The following is a 16,998-nucleotide window of genomic DNA, read 5'->3' as shown; positions in this document are numbered from 1 at the left end:
TTGCATTGGTATTTTTAGCCTTCAATCAACTGTGCTATTTAGTGAATACTTTTGATTTATTATTATATCTATAAGGAAATTGTTTGGGGTTTTTTAAAGCTCTTATTGTCAACCCATTTTTCAACCTTTCTTCAAACTTATTAAGATAGTATAAATACAGACATTTAAGTAATATCTATAATTAAATAAATTTAAAAAAAAAATCCAACCCAATTCTTGGCTTTCTCTGTGCATTTTTTAATCAAACTTTTCTTTACTCGTCAGAAAGTCTTACGGAGTTCAATGTATCTGAAACTATGAACTTTCAGTCTGTAGAAGCAAGACAGTTCTTATTCTGAAAAGATACTGCTTGGTCTTGCTGTCAGTATGTTTTGTATAGTGCTTGAATGGCCCTATTGTCCTTCTGTGCACTCGAAGTGAATGAATTTATATTTCAAAGTGGAGCACTTCTTTCTTCCCTGTACCAATTCCCACTTCTGTTTCTGAAGGAGAGAAGAAGACTACACTCCTGAAAGCATATAAGTTCTGAGCACTGAAAATTAGATTCCTGTGTACCTGTCATTCACAAAGCCTGGTTTATGCCAAGTGTTGTGCACTTACCATAAAGAGCTTGTCTGGATTATTATGAAAATCACTCTAATGTATCTATGAGTTCATTTAATTTGCCACCATCTTCTGTTCCAAAAAGTAGATTCTAATATCTTAATGTTTCTGACATTCTTCACACTGAAATTCAGTATGCTAAGTTCTTGTGCCCTTGCTGAATGTAAAACATAATGAGTTATTCTCTCTTCAGTGGAATTGTTCATACACTGGGCACCTGTGCAGATTTTGGAGGGTTGGTGCTGCAGCTATGCACTTGTTTCTAGAGTGCTTTCTCAGTTCTGCCTTGTTAAGTTTGGTACCACAGAGTTTGGAGTGTGTGTGTGATCTTCATGTGATAGGTTGCTTCCATACAGCCTGCTACCTTTTTGCTCCAAGGAAGCAGGTGCAACTAATTGTTTGAAGGCATAAAAAAGAGACTGAAATGAATATGCAATAGAAATTTTCAAGAAGGAACATTATGGAATAGGTAGGTGAATGAAGTTTAGTTAATGTTTCTTTCCTCTTATGTAGTGAAATTCTCAGTTGTCAGGCAAGAAAGCCCCCACATGCACAAAAGGAACTCCTTTTTTCTCAATTAGTATTTGGGAAATCTATAAAGTAGGATGCTGCAGAGACCTCAAAGTATGTTTTGGGTTTTTTTTTACTTCCTTGAGGTTGTGTCTGTCAGTGGGTAGTAAGTATGTCTGGCTTTACTGCAACTGTTTATTCAGGGACTTTCCAAGCTGAACGTCCTTAGATTGCTGGAAGCTTATTTGACAAGATGAGAATGTACCTTTTCTTATTTACGTTGTTTTTATGACAGTTGCCAAAGTTCCCAAAGGGAAGATACTGTACTAGGGAAACTTTTGATCTGGCTTCATATGATAGCTATTAGTTTTGGTCATCTCTGCTAATCATTTACCCTCAGTGAACTGTAATCTGGACCTAAAAGTATATTAAACTGGCTTCTGGCAGTCATTCAGCTGTTATTTAATAAACAAAGAATGCATTGCACTGTTCAGGTACAAGTATAATCTTGTTACCCATCCTTTAAAAGTCAGGATTTCTTAAGGCCAGTTATTTAAAATAATTGAAACCAATGAATGAAACATGCATCCAATTTACATCTCAGAAGCATAAACCATTTAATCCTAGAAAGTTCAAGGTTTTGGATTGTTTTGGCTTGGTTTCTTTTTTAATTTTGCTGAAAGAAATAAAAAAAATCTGTATTTTTCTATCCTCAGTCTTTTTTTTAATTTTTTTTATGCTTCTGTTTTTCTCACTGGTGATATCTGCCTCTAAGAATGCTTCACTGCTACAGAGGATACTGTCAAGTTCATACTTAAAAGGAGATTATTCTGCCCACTCCTTTCCCATAGAACTGATCTTTGAGGATGAATTAGGGACTGTGTAGGCTTCACAGAACTCTGCTCTCTTCTAAGGCGGGTGTGTCAGTATGAAAACCTGTGATTTATAGGGAAATAGAGAGAGGGCTGAAGAGGGAGAATAAAAATGTCTATGTTACAGGACATGAGTGTAGAAGAAAATTAGAAATGTTTAAAAAATACATTATGTGAGTAGTGACTAAGCCAGGTTACTTATTTAAAAGTTATTACTTTTTATAAAGGATTGTGCTGAAATCCACATCTGGGTTCCCCACTGTTACTGTCAAAGGTAATGGAATGTAAAAAACTCCAAAAATTCTTAATAAGGAGTCTGTCACGGAAACATTAGCTGACTTATCCTGCAATATGTTTAATTAGTTTACATGTTTAATTTTAAAAATCTCATCCTCGAATGGGCACTACTGTACTTTTTTGGTTATTATTCTCTTCAATGCCTCATGTGATATAATTGATACTTCTGTCTTATGTCAGATTGAGCCTTAACAATCATGGATATTTTTATTTGCTCATATCTGAAATAGGGGAATAAAATTAAAAGAGTTTTGTGAAGTATTTTCTCCATGTGAGCTTTAATGCTCAAAAATTTGAAAATCTTACAAAGAGAAGCCTGTCAGTGATGCAGGTTTAAATATGTATTAACTAGAAAAACAATCCCCTCTGTACAGGCAGGCAACTCAAGCTTTTACCCTTCAGTGTTTTAATTTTTATCAGTTCATACCCAGCTACTTGTTATGTGAGAGGTAACTTAGTGAGCAATTTGCAGGTGGTAAGATATGTGAATTTGGCTTTTTGCTTGGTTGATGAAGTTCAATTTTTTTTTCTGTTGCAGTTGCTGTTTCCAAGAAGTATGTTAATATTTCCAGAAATTAACCTTGTGGAAGTGACTACCATTAGATGAACATCTTAATCAGTTTAAGAAGGAAATACTGATGGTGTTCCAAATAGATCAGAAATAACATATGTAACACGTTTTCCAAAATGCATACGTTTGAGAGGCCTTCACAAGAGCTTACTGAACATTTTATTTCCCAACTGTGTTAATGCAAAAGTTATTTTTATTTTAAGTGTGTTGTTCTGTGCAGAAGAAAAAAACCCTACAATTTCTCTTGGTTTAAGGCAAAAATACTTTTTAATAATTGAGTCACAGCTAATCCTTTGTCTATTTTAGCTGCAGTATAGGACTTCTTTTTGAAGACATATTTAGTTCAGTTAATAGATCAGAAGCATGAGCAACCAAAGGTTTAAGAAAGAATTTTATACTTAATATGTTTTATTTTGTTAAAACACTCCATCTAAAAGCAAGAAAAACTGCTATCGATGAGACGGATTTAGGTGTGTAAACATTATTTAGACACTGAAGCATGATTTAAGCTAGTTACTTCTGTAGTTTTACATCCACTTTTTAATGCAATCCGTTGTTTAACCTTTTTGTATTTTTTCTCTTATTAATAGTTAGAGTGTGCACTTTATCTCCTACCAGCAATCAAATAAGGTCATTCTAGCGCTTAGAAATGTAGTGTTTGGACAAAATTTAGTGTAGGTTTATTTATGCATTAATGATTTAGAAGTAGCTTGTATGTTATGGTGAAAATGTCTGTCACTGACTTTGGTCTTTTAAACTATGCCAAAATAACTGTTCTATGCATATTTGATTCTTGAATGATAAACCCCTGAATTTTATTATCTTTTCCCTAGGATTTTAAGACTGGATTTGGTATCACTTTGATCCCTATGAATGTGGCAAATGTAAAACAAGTAGATCGGGCTGCAAAGCAATCTTTTGAAATAATTACTCCTTATAAAAGCTTTAGGTGAGAAGTTTAATACTTACATTACAAAATATGCAATTAACTAATGCACTAAAGAAATACTTGCTTCATACTGCGGTGCCTTAGCTAGTTTGGATGAAGAGGCAATTTTTTTATTGAGAATGCTCAGCAATTTTTTAAAAAAGGGAAGGATTTTCTGTCTTTTGTTTACCCGTGTGCTTCAACTGTTAGCTCCCTGACTAGGCATATTATGCCCACAGAATCATATTTTTATGTAGCCTTCTTTGTTCATACTATACAAGGTCAAAAGAAAAAAAAAAGAGAAATTCCTCTATTTTAACAACTTGAATCCATCCTAAAGAATAATAAACTGCAGTAGTGAAATAATGCAGCATACATTTAGTATTAAGCATTTTATTTGAAAAGAATCTTTCATGTGCCATCCCTTGTAGAAATCCTGGTTGAAAGCAGTTGAAAGTTTTACTTAAGCTGATGCTGTGACTTGTAATGATTTTCAAGAAAATGAAAGTATATGCTAATAATATAATAAATATATGCTTTTGTTTAGTGTTGTAGTGTTTCTTTAATGAAATCTCAGTAATGAAGGAGAAAAAGAAATCGGTTTGTTCTCCTGGGATTTCTAAATGTTAGCAAATACTTTCCTTTCATTCTCAGTCAACTAGCATGTAAATTAGTCTTGATCAGCATTTTGAATCTGTGGCTAGTTGGCAGATAGCTAGTTCTTTGACTTTTCCTGAGACATGACCATGTTGATGTTTATTATTTAATTTTTAAAAAGGATAAATTTAAATGAAAAGCAAATCCATTTTTGCTTCTCAGTAAGTCTCCATGGTTTCTTAGGTCATTCTATGCATTTGCTAAAGTTCAGTCTAAGTTTGGTACGTGGTAACATAAAAAGATTGAAATAACTCAGGAGTGTTATGAGAATGTTACAAAAGCTATGTAGCTTATACTGCGAGTGGTTTTGTTGAAAACTGCATATGAATACAGAGGGAGTTTCACTGACTAAAACACAAAATATTACATTTCATCCTAATTTTTATATCTATGTAGAGAGAGATTCTTTTGACTGTGATTTCGTGTGTAAATGTAAAAAATGAGAGACTGCAGACTATGTTTAATTTGGCTTTAAAATAAAGATCAATAACACAGGAAAGTCAATTGTTTCAGCTTTACAGCAGAGTCGGAAAGAGAGAAACAAGACTGGATTGAAGCACTCCAGCAATCGATAGCAGAAACTCTATCTGATTATGAAGTAGCTGACAAGATTTGGTTCAATGAATCCAACAGGAGCTGTGCTGACTGTAAAGCTCCCAGTCCTGACTGGGCATCCATCAATCTCTGTGTTGTCATATGTAAGAAGTGCGCAGGTAGAGTAATAAATGCCATATTTGCATATCTGTGTATGTCCTTGAATTGGCTTTTTTCATTTTTGAAGAGTTATCCTTGTGCAAGTTTTGAGAAACAAAAACTGAACATAAGCTTTTTTTTTTAATACCAAGGTCATTCTTATGCTAAAGCACTTACATGCATAAATTATAGGTCTGTGGTGATTGAGTTCTCTCAGATGAATAACCCTTCACAATTAGATGGAATTGGCACACTAGCACTTCATGGTAAATGTCTGGTTTTTGCAAGGCTAGATGCCAAAGAATAACAATTTTCAATGTTTAAATTTTGCATATTAATTTTGTTACATCTGGGCATATTTTACTGTCAATTGGGATAGCTTTTTCAGACTCTACTAAAAGTCTAGTTCTATCATGTTATATGTTATATGTGTTTAAGCAGTAGATTCAAGGAAGTAGTTTATAACTCTAGGCTTTCTTTCAAAACAAACCCTCCCAGAAGTATTCTACATCAGCCAGCCTTCTTTGTTTATACATTACTATCAAATGAAAATCAATTTTTCTTTTTTTTTTTTTTTTAAAGAATGTATTTTTGGTGCTTTTATTTTATATTCAAATGTCAAGCCCAACCTTTTTTTAAAAATAACAATTAGAATAAATCTATCTTCTTCGAATTTTTTTTGTTATCTCAGCAGAAGAGAAACTCAATTTAAGTGCCTTAGTTAAGTAAAACTACTCTTGGATTTTCAGGACAACACAGATCTTTAGGACCAAGAGATTCAAAGGTCCGGAGTCTGAAAATGGATGCCAGTATTTGGAGCAATGAACTTATTGAGGTATGTTGTGATATTCTAACTCTTTGTTAGAATTCTAGCATTTTGAAACCTACTGTATGTGAAGGAGTAGTTTACTGCTTTACTCAGAAGAAAACCAAACATGTAACTGCTAAATAACATGGTGCTGTTATAGTGAAGCCTATGTTTCTGAGCATAATGTACCTTTATGTATATAACAAATATTAATTTGTTTTGATAAGAATTTCTCTTAGTATTTCTCCAAGTATCTATCTTTCTTTGAGAAAAAAAGAAATAAAATGCTTTTGGACAGCAGTCATGGTGGGGAGTATTGGAGAGGGGAAAAGAAAGGAAACTTCTCAATACCAATTCAGCTGCTTGGGGTATTAAAAAGTGGTGGTGGTAATAAGTGGTGCTGAATAAGAGGGTTGAGCCATCAGTGGTTTTTTTTGAAAAAACATGATACTCTTCTCTGAACTTTAGCTGGTATTTTCTAATATGTACTGAAGTGTTATAGTTGATTAGCCTTGTAAATCTTAGCTGATATTGATGATCAGTTATGACTGCAGACTTTATTTGTAAGTGACTGCAGGCAGTGACTGAGGCTTCTGTCTCCTGCAAGGAATTTTCTTTAATAACTTTCTTTTCAACCTTTAGTAGCTGGAAACTATTTGGAGGCCAGCTTCATATCCTTCATCCTATTTTGCTCATTTTTTTTTGTTGCATCTCATCCAGCTCTTTATTGTCATTGGAAATAAGAGGGCAAACAGTTTTTGGGCAGGAAATCTTCCTCCAGATGAAGAGCTGCATATGGATGCCCCTGCAGAAAAAAGGATAGCATTCATTACACAAAAATACAAAGAGGGAAAATTCAGGAAAGCACCTTTTCTCTACAAAACCAAGGAACAGTTGAATAAGGTAATATGAGCCATGGATAAGCCCATAGTGCACTTTTTTATTGTATTGTATCTGTGTGCAGTTTGGTCATCTTGTTAAACTGATGAGAAATAAATTCAGATTCCTGAGTGACATTCTGACACAGTTGAGTTGTTTTGGAGCCTTTACAGGCATAATTTCATGACTACTTAGTTTCTTGTTTTTTCCTTTAGTTTGTTCCGTTAGAATGTTATGATACTTATGTAGTGTCTCTAATATGTCTTCCTGAGCCATCAATGAATATGTCTCTTTATATTTCTTCAAGTGCACAGTCTAGGGATGCAAATTAACACTTTGTTTCTTTAGATTCCTTATTAAGTGTTTTTTATATTTTATATATCTGACATCTAACATTCAGATATATTAGATGATTCATTGTTATCAGTGGTGAAAGTAGCTCATGCACTCTTACATATTAGCTTGTAGCTTGTTGCAAATGAAAAAGCTAAAATTAATTATTAAAAATGTGTGTTCTCAGTTTTTCCTTTTACACAAGTAACAAAAGTTCTTTACAGTTATAAAATGGAAAATATGTCTATGTAAATTCGAGTGAATTCTAATAGTGGTTGGTTTGAGTCATGAATGCATTATTATTACAATGTTAATGCATTCAATTATATGTGCCAAATTGTCTCAAATAGTATGCAGACATTGTCAGGAGGCAGTAACATTTCAAAGTTGTGGTTTGAACCACAAAGGTCTCATTTGTTCAGTGTTACTGCGTTGAAAAAGTAAGTGTTATTTTTTGTACATTTTACAAGCTGTATGTTAGTTATTCACAGAAGTAGTTAAATGAGGGCATATAAGAGTAGTTATCAATGAAACACCCTTAGCCAAAGTGTAGAACCACCTCACTGTATAGCTTGAATATATTTTTTCTGCACAAAATAATTTAAATAAATATTAAATCATATAAATTTTAATGGAATAAGTTGCTATAATTGTGTAGCTATTTCTGGTTTTAAGGATTTGGACCAACCTTCTGGAAAAATAAAAAAAAAAGTTGGTCATGTTTGTCTGTCTTTTTGTATACAAAACTAAAAGGATATGGGGGGATCTTTAAATTTCAAGGAAGGCGAATAAGTATTAAAATACTAAGGAATAGTTGCCTTATTGACTGTGACCATGGTTTTTAAAAACTACCTAGGAATTTTAATTAATTCTTAGTAATAGAGTTTATGGATCTAATCTTGTCCCTTTGGTTGAAGCTTTGAGGTCTGAAATAGTAAGATTTTTTCTTTAGTAGTTTAGTGTAAATAAACAGCAAGCTTCCTCTCCAGTTGTATTAATTCATGTTATCCTTCCCAAGTGCAATTTGTGACAGCAATGTCTTGTGGGTTTGGGTTGATGATGTTTTTGTATTTTCTTGTTATTGCTGCTTTTTTCTAGATTCAGACCATACTTCATGATTTCTCATACATTTCAATGTTTACAGTATTTGAAAGTGCAGGGGAACCATATTGGAGGTGAAAGGATTTGTATCTTACATATACTTGTTGCCAGTAACTTTCTAATTTAAACAGACTTCTTGTTTTCCTTCTCCATGAGGCCCTGTGTGCTGCTGTAGTCAAGCAAGACGTGCTAGAAACTCTGATGTTACTCTTTAGTGGGGCTGATGCTATGTGTGCCACTGGAGACCCTGTTTACAGTACTCCATATTTATTAGCCAAGAAAGCTGGACAAAGACTGCAGATGGAATTCTTGTACCATAATAAGTTCTCAGGTAGGATGCATTTCTTTCTTTTGATCTTTTAATTTTATATTGAGCAAAAGGGAAGGAAATAATTTAGTAGAAAAATTGGCATTGCTTTAGACAATAGTATTGTGCCAGAGGGGCAGTTGTAATGGTGTTAACTGGATTTCGGTAGTGCAATTTCAATTGTGTACAAGTTTGCTATTTTGCTCAGACATCTTGTTTAGGACTCAAAAAACTCCCAAAATGATAACTCATAGATCTCAAAACCTTATTTGTAGCCAGAAGAAAAATATCATCTTCTCTGCTAATATTACCTGTCTTTTACCAGAAAAGAATGGATATACAGTTAACAAATATCTAAAGTGTTCATCTGGAACTTTTTTTTTTCTAAAAGATTATTTAAATTGATATCTACCCCTACTGCGTACAGACCTATCTGTTTTTTAGCAAACTTTCCTCCCAAAATAAAACTCACCTCTTGAGCCTGAAATATGATCTATCCCAGAAAACTTTTTTTTCCCACATCACAGGTTCTGTTGCAGCTTGGAGCATGATAAACTTTGACCATGGAAGTCTACAGTTCTGGTTGTAGTGTGTGACTGTTATGAGGCTCTTGAAAACAGAAAGCTGTTCTTAACAATAAATAAATAAATAAGCTGTAGAGTGTGGATGTGACTGAACTTAGCTGTTAAAAGGGCTGGACAGTATCTGAAACAGTTGGGGGCTGAAAGTTCACATGCAGATTTACACTGGAAAAAACATAGCTGTGTGGATGTAGGCCTGGACCACTTTTTGTTGTCTACTGTCACTCTGCAAAGTAACACTTTATAGGCTAAACACTAGGAGTTTTAGTGGGAAACACAGGAATGAATGAAGTCTTTCTAGAGCAAACACAGTGCCTTAAATTCTGCCTGAGCACTTCTCAGACCAGTGCCATGCACTGGGTCATATGATGCTGAGCTCAGTCAAGGTGCAATCATGTAACTATGGTTTGGGGTTTTTTTTGCTAGCTATGGTCTCAAGTAGTCCTAAGGCTGTAGGGAAAGAAGTTTGCTTGTCTTGGCTTTGTCTTTTCTACTTTTGGCCTTCCAGCCAAAGCAACACCACCATTTGCTGGTTTTTGTTCTTATTTTCAGAGAAAGGGAGGTCAATGCAGGTTGATGATGACTCTCAGAATCTTTATCTGTCTGCTGCCAGACTTGCTGGTAAACTCTATATAAGCCCTCAAGAGAAGCAATTCCCTTCTATCGAAGTATGTTATGTAAGGGATGAAAATGGAAGAATACTACATCAGAAAACCCTATTTTATATTACCATGGCAAGCAGTGATAGACAATGGCAATGTTGTAACAGATGTGGACCAATGTTACTTTATGAATATGTGAGAATCTTTTTCTAATTATAAAAATAAATCCAGTAGGTTTTATGTGCTGTAGGAAAGATACTGCAGAGTAACTATGTGTTTATGGATACAGTTAGACAGACCTGTGTAGAAATGGTTATAACTGACATAACTGAAGATGTATGTTATTTACTCCTTTGTCTTTTAATAGATTTCCCAAATTATGATACTTGTTTTGAAAGTGGCTTCTCTGAAGATTCTTCACATTCTACCTTCCTTTGTGAATTCTTATACAAAGTTTCTTCTAATGCTGCTAAGCTTCTTACAGAGAAAAAATTAAAAGAAGGTATTTCACTTTTAATTTATGTTTTTGAATAACACATGAATATGTATGATTTGGGTGAATTTTATTCTTTTTAGCTTCTTGCATTACTTTTTGAAAGATAAGATGTCTTTGATATGACATACCCTCTTTTGATTTAGTAGACCTCTTTCAGATAAAATACTGATTGTCTTGATGTCTTTATTCAGTAGTTGACAGAGGAAGAAGACTGAACTTCTGAAAAATTGTTCAGTCAACACAGTAACTGATAAATAAAAACCAACTAGAAACACTTCTCAGTTTAATTATATTTAGATAAGTACCAAAAAATTACTTTTCATCTAAAATGATTCTATTACAGAAATCATTTGGAAGTATCACTGACTTTTTAGTAAGAATTTGAATGGCTAACACTTAGGATATTTCTCAAGTTCACAGATTTACGAAGTATTCCAAGTGGAAAGGATCACATCCATCAACCCTATGACAAGTTGAGCTTGTTTAAATATGCATTTGAAGGATCTGTATGTTAGTGTGGCTCTGAATTCTTGAAAGCTTTGGGTAATCAACAGAACTTATGCCTGACCACAGACATTTTCCCAGCAACTTTGCAGTTTTAACAAAGATGCCTGCTGTGACAGAGGACTGCTACTGGACAGGATTCTGTTGAGGATTGCTCTGATACTGCACTGAGCTTATTTGGGAACTAACTGAGTCCTCACTAGGCCAGGGGGAGCACCATTCTCTCACTGGGGATTACAGTACTTGTCTAAATTTGGGCCTTTTTATTTATTTTTTTTTTTAGTGCTCTTTGTGGATAGGACTCCAAGCTAGAATCCTATGAAATGGTCTAACCATTAGAGTTAAGTTCTTCTTCGGTTTTAGGAGTCTCTGAGGCACTTGTCAGCCTTGCCTTAAGCACTAAGGGCTGAAATTTAAGCGCTGTGTTTGTTGTTGCAAAAAACTGTTATCCCTTTGTGGGCCCTAATGGTAAAAGGACACTGAAGAAATCATTCAGTGCTGTGAATTGAACCCAGGCGTTATACCAACCAGGTGTAACACCTGGAAATACAGTCTAGTTTTTCATTATGTGTGTCTCAGTGCAGGAGAGAGTAAACCAATGCAGTGTGTACTTCTCATTATAGCAGCATCAGTCACTTCAGCAGGGGTACGTAACTTTTGAGGAAAGTTGTTAATTAACAGCTGTTGATATCAGGAGGAAGTGAGCTCAAATGTTGGTGCTGTTCTGATGTAGTGGATCAAAAAGTAAAGGTTAGTGGTTTAGTGGCTTGGGTTTGATTTTTGCTTCTGTTTCTAGTGTAAAAGGTTTTAGGAGCCCTTTTAAAACCTTGATATTCCAAAATCATCCTTGAGAGTTGTAACAGTTAATTGAATATTGAAGCAATGACCTATTGTATAAAATGGGTGTTGGAGGGTGGAAGAGGGAAAGTTGGGGGACAAAAAACCCTTAAAGTTTGGTGCTCAACTCCTCTAAACCTATACATTTTCAAAGCATTTCTCTTATGTTTATTTTAGTACTAAAAATGTGTATTTAGACAGAATCTAGGTAGTACTAGATAGCAAATAAGAGGATGCAAATAAATACTAATAAAATAGTAACAAGTTATTTATAAAACTTGTATAAATCATATAGCAAACAACAGAAAAAGGAATTGGATTAAATATCACATAACATAGTATGTACTTGCTAACTACAACTGGTTTTTTATTTATTTTTTTGTGGGATTTTTTTTCCAGATCTGTTTTACCAAACTCTCACAAATACTTTGCCAACCATATAGGAATTTTAAGACTGTAGAAAATAATAGTATTTTCTCTTACGACCTGCTTCTCCGCAGCAGAGGTAACAGATGCACCTCAGATTATGTTCTAAGAACTAGATAGAAGCTAGAATGAGTACATGAGTATTTCCGGTAGCAAGCAGTCATTAATATGCTGTGTTGTGTGCTGTATTCATATTTTAGGTCATAAGAGTGAGTAAACACTTGGTCGAAATTAAATATGCCAAATAATACATTGAAGTTGCTCTGAAGACTTTTTCCTCCTCCTTGTATTTATTGATTTTTTAAAAAAAAACTTACTTTAGAAAAACCTGACTTTTCTATGAATTCTTTTATTACAGATTGCAACAAAAGATGGTGCACTTTGGAAAGTGGCTTTCTGAGCTACTATGAAAATGATAAAACTACTACTCCTAATGGTATGATTGACATCAATGAAGTTATCTGTCTTGTAGTACAAAAGACAGACTTCTTTTCAAATAGAGGGTAAGATCCCAAAGTCATATTTCAATAAACAAACTCAGGTATTTCAAAGATTTTATTCTGAGTTTTCAGAGCTGTTCATTTTTTCTTGAATTTTGAATACGCAATTTAGAAAAAGAAGCTGAATTGTTTTATTTGACTTAAGAAATAAGCACTATGTGATATTTGGGGATTTTTAATTTTTTTTTTTTTATAGTGATAGAATGAAAATGTTAGGGTAATTTAAAAGGGCAGCTTGAATTAGATACATCTGTCTCTTATTAAATCTGTAATGCATATTCTCAGTGCTTAAAACGTTACATGATGATAAATCGAACAATTAATACTCATTTTTCTTTCTGGGATAGACCTCTGCCTCAAGCCAAAGCTCTTGCTTTGTTTCTTCCATATATTAATGCAGTAGATTACAATTCTCCACAATACTTTTGGATTTGGCCACAGAGATATTGGTCTTTGAAACCCATTCTTTGTCCTACAGCTGAGGACAACAGTGTAAGATGAACATTGTATTAGTTTGAAGATAACAACTATTTTTTTTTTCTGGTTTGCTTTTCTTTTATATGTCTCTCATATCCCATTTGTAAATTAAAAACATCACGTGGAGATTGACCTAAATCTGAGATGCAGTCCAGTGATACTTAATTTCTTTAGGGCAACATTTTTGTTTAAATTATACTTTGGATTTGTCTAACAAACTCCATAACGCTTCCTTTACAGTTTTTTAATGTCTATGTATGTATGTAAAATAAAAATATCTTTCTTCAGTATAATACTATAATGCTTTTAGTTAAAAAACAAAATTGTCTGCAAAGAAAGAAAGCATAGTCTATTCAGTAAGCTTCTAGAAAGGAAAAATAATAATGGGAATAAAGGACTTTCACCAGAAAAAAAAAATCACTTTTTACTTCTGTCCTCAAACCTAACCTATTGCTATCTCCAAGTGGCTCTGTTTTAGGATAATGCCCAAATTAAAAACATGTTGGCTGAATACTTCACTCTTCACAACCTCACGTTGTGCTTTGCCTGTGATTGGGTGGTTTTATGAGAAATTTTCTAAGATTTGATATTTCATGTAGTTGAACAATTGGTCCTCAAAAATGCCTGTTCTATTAGTCAGAATTAAGTGTTTATATAATTTTCAAAGTGGTTACTGAAAGTGACACAAATTACTCATGTTCAGTTCTCGACATTTAGACAAATCTCAGTCTCCAGTATGGAAAGGTAAAAGCATACTCCATCTATTTGGAATCTAGACAGAGGGCACAAACAAAATCATACTATAAATTGGTGAACCATAATTTGTAAGTTAAAGACTGACCATAAGTTCAACATGATATTTACTTTCCAAATTCCTCCCTAATTTGAATTGGTTTGCACTCTCTTCTTTTGCTATCCTTATTTGAGAATTAAAAATAGAAAAACAGAGTCCATCTGTTTAAATAATGGTATAATTTTTAAAAGAAAAAACCTAAGAATCTACCTGAAAAAAGCTTTTAGAACTTCTTGAACTACAGCAACTTCAAAGCGTAGTCATACTCATCTCGGTGATGGCAGGTCATACAAGTAGTGGCAATGACCACACATTTCGCCCTGGCAGATCTGGGCTGTATGACAGGAAGAGCCTCCTCATTAGAGGGGTGGTGGAGGACCGGAACTGGTTGCTGAGAGAACTAGTGCTCTCCATCATTGATGGTTTTCAAAGCTTCTCATTGCTGTTCTAATCTATAGCTAGTCATAATCCCTTTTTGAACAGATTAGAGCAAATGATGTCTAAAAGTCCCTCTGAACCTACATTTCAACTTGTTTGAACTTCCCATTCAGTGAGTTGGTCTGCTTATTTTAAAGAAAATATTTTGATTTCATCACAAAAATATACTTGCTCAGATCGCATGAACTTGCAAAAGTGAAAAATTCCCTGTGCATTTTCAGTGACTATATGTAAACATTTTTATTAATTCTGGAATTACTGAAAAAACTATTATGCCATAGCCTCTAAACATGTATTATTGACCTGAAAAGTACTTTGATCATGTTGTGTTATAAAGTATTCTATTATTAGCTGGGCTGTACTTGTAAGATTGGAGGAAAAATGCAGAGGGATTCCATTCCATATGTATGAAATAATGAAAAAATACTAAAATAAAACTCTTGTGTGTCTACTATTATGAGGGCTAAATACAGCTGCCTTTTTTCTCTTGCTTGCTTTAGGGACGTCTTTACCTTTGAAATCTACTTAATGTCAGAACGTGTTTTTCAATTTGGAGCTGAAACTGCATATTCACAAAGAAAATGGACTTGGGCAATAGCTAAGGTAATACTGATAATTATCTTTTCCAGTTAGGCCAGGAGCATTTGCACAAAGAATTAAGTGTCATTGTTAGCTTAAAATCCTCTCAGAAGCTATTCTTGATGACTACTGATCTATCCTGTGTGTAAGTGTTTCTTGTGCAGCAGGAAGAAATAATTTCTGTGATTTAATGTTTGAAACAAGATAATAAAATAAAATGCAAAAGGAATTGAAGCGGCATTTTAATGCCAACCTTAAGAATATATTAAAGGTGCTCTACTATAAAGACATATTCTATATGAATTTATTTCAGCAAAGTTGTTTATGGATGCAATTCTATTCTTTTATTTGCTGCAACAGATTTCATAAAGCGATACCGTATTTTATGCTGTAACAAATGTTAATAGTCACATTACTAGTTAAATCAATTGTAGTTTAAAAAGCAAAAATATTTGAATTGGAGAGTATGAAGGCAAAAAATATTAAGCTTGATTTTATATTTTAGATTTATTGTAGATATGGGTTTATGAATGATATATCTGGAAGTCTTATTTTTTTACTGTGACCTTCATCCTTGAATCCTATAGATTTGCAATGTCTTGATTTTGTTTTTTAGGGGCAGAGGGTTTTTTTTCTTCATCTGACTCACCCCATTTTCTTTGGTAGCATTTTGTTCCCCCTGTGGCTGAATCGTTGTTAGAGAGAGACTTTGACCTGATTGGCCAGCTGTACTACAAAGATCGTCATAACCTGGATCAGTGGAGAAAAGGCTGGTTTGCCATAGAGAAGTCGAGCCTTTATTTTTGTCTTGAAATGGCAAATGCTGAAGAAGATTCCATATATCTAAGAAGGTTGCAGGAACTAAGTAAGAATTTTGTTTAAGGTCTAGCATTCAGGAAATGTTCTATGGGATTAATTCACTGTTAAGGATATTCTATTACATTTCAAAATAATAAACTTTAGGAAGCTCAGGAACTATTCCTTCACATGAGCCAGATGTTCTTCCCACTCTTATCTAAATATGGAGTTGGTAAAGTTGTGTCTTGGGTTGTTTTTTTTTCCTACTTTGTGGCACACACTAGAGAAATTTTTCACAGCTTTATAATGAATGAAGGCAATTTTTGTTTCAGTTGCAGCAGTATCTTTCTTACAAGAATACAGAATTGAATAATAATATATAAACTTTTGGGATTATTGTCTCCTGTTTTTGACAGGGCAGAAATACTCCCTGCAGAATGTGTTCTTGATATGATTGACAGGTCTAGTTTTAACCCACTCAAGTGTACTGGAAAAGGATAATTCTCTCAGAAAACTTTCCCAGACGAATAGACTTTTCTTTTTTCTATTAATAAATATTTTTTGGTCAGTATCATGGTGTGGAAAGATAAAAATATTTGTTCAAATGGTCTTCTAAGACCAATTTTATATCATTGTTTGTAATTATGCTCTGAAGCCTCTTGAAGCATATCTACCCTACTTGTTTTCATATTGAGCAAGACAATTGGTTATGGAGGAAAGTAACTATAATTTCAGGTTTTATACGAAAGTAACATAGAGAAGATAATTTAGCTCTTTATTTATGGTCCTCTTTATAAGTGCTGTCAGATTGTGGACTGTTTTGCAGGAGCTTGCCTAAATGCCGTTGGGCTTTCTACTGTTTATTTACTACCACCTTATATTTGCTGTCAATAACACTGTGAAGGTGGTTTTTAATCAGGAATGTTTTTATGCCTCTAGCTGGCTTTTTAACTTGTGAATACTTTTTGATGTTGATTCAGAATTAAAAGATTAGGCAGTAGGAAAACTGTTCGTGATACTTATTTTGATGAGGCAACTGTAATTGCTTTTACCACAATCATGTTAGCATCCAAAATCTCTACCTATCCCATGTATAAAAATAAAACAAATTTAACTTTCAATTAAGAATTATTTTTGCTTGCATTTTTTAATATTAGCTGTTTTTCTTGGAAATATCTCTACTCCTATCTTTTCTTTGATTTCTGCTTTCCCCAAAATAAATCTGCTCTGCTATTAATACTGATTTGTTTAACTGAAACTTGACAGATAATGAAACATTTGTGGAAGTATAGTCACTTAGCTTCTTGATGTTTGACTCAGTAAATGTAGGTGATGCCAGGAGTATGTGTGATACAAAACCAGCATATAACATGCAATGTGTTTATTGAGCTTCATTGATATTCAGAAC

General features: G+C 33.7%; 1 protein-coding gene across 1 annotated transcript in view; it reads left to right on the top strand.

The window, feature by feature from the left end:
• ARAP2 (ArfGAP with RhoGAP domain, ankyrin repeat and PH domain 2) overlaps positions 1 to 16,998 on the top strand; it is a 120,285-nt gene that overhangs the window by 53,003 nt on the left and 50,284 nt on the right. The window contains exons 11-19 of the mRNA XM_027686640.1: positions 3,687 to 3,802; positions 4,952 to 5,151; positions 5,881 to 5,966; positions 6,660 to 6,842; positions 8,409 to 8,583; positions 10,110 to 10,244; positions 12,364 to 12,508; positions 14,714 to 14,816; positions 15,459 to 15,657. Of these exons, the coding sequence (XP_027542441.1) occupies positions 3,687 to 3,802; positions 4,952 to 5,151; positions 5,881 to 5,966; positions 6,660 to 6,842; positions 8,409 to 8,583; positions 10,110 to 10,244; positions 12,364 to 12,508; positions 14,714 to 14,816; positions 15,459 to 15,657 (1,342 nt within the window). The remainder of the gene's footprint in view (positions 1 to 3,686; positions 3,803 to 4,951; positions 5,152 to 5,880; positions 5,967 to 6,659; positions 6,843 to 8,408; positions 8,584 to 10,109; positions 10,245 to 12,363; positions 12,509 to 14,713; positions 14,817 to 15,458; positions 15,658 to 16,998) is intronic.

This window comes from Neopelma chrysocephalum, unplaced genomic scaffold, assembly GCF_003984885.1.
Source record: "Neopelma chrysocephalum unplaced genomic scaffold, ASM398488v2 Primary Assembly neopelma1_71, whole genome shotgun sequence".
Lineage (NCBI taxonomy): Eukaryota > Metazoa > Chordata > Aves > Passeriformes > Pipridae > Neopelma > Neopelma chrysocephalum.
Note: the sequence above shows the minus strand (reverse complement) of the source record. Positions and strands in the feature narration are given on the sequence as shown.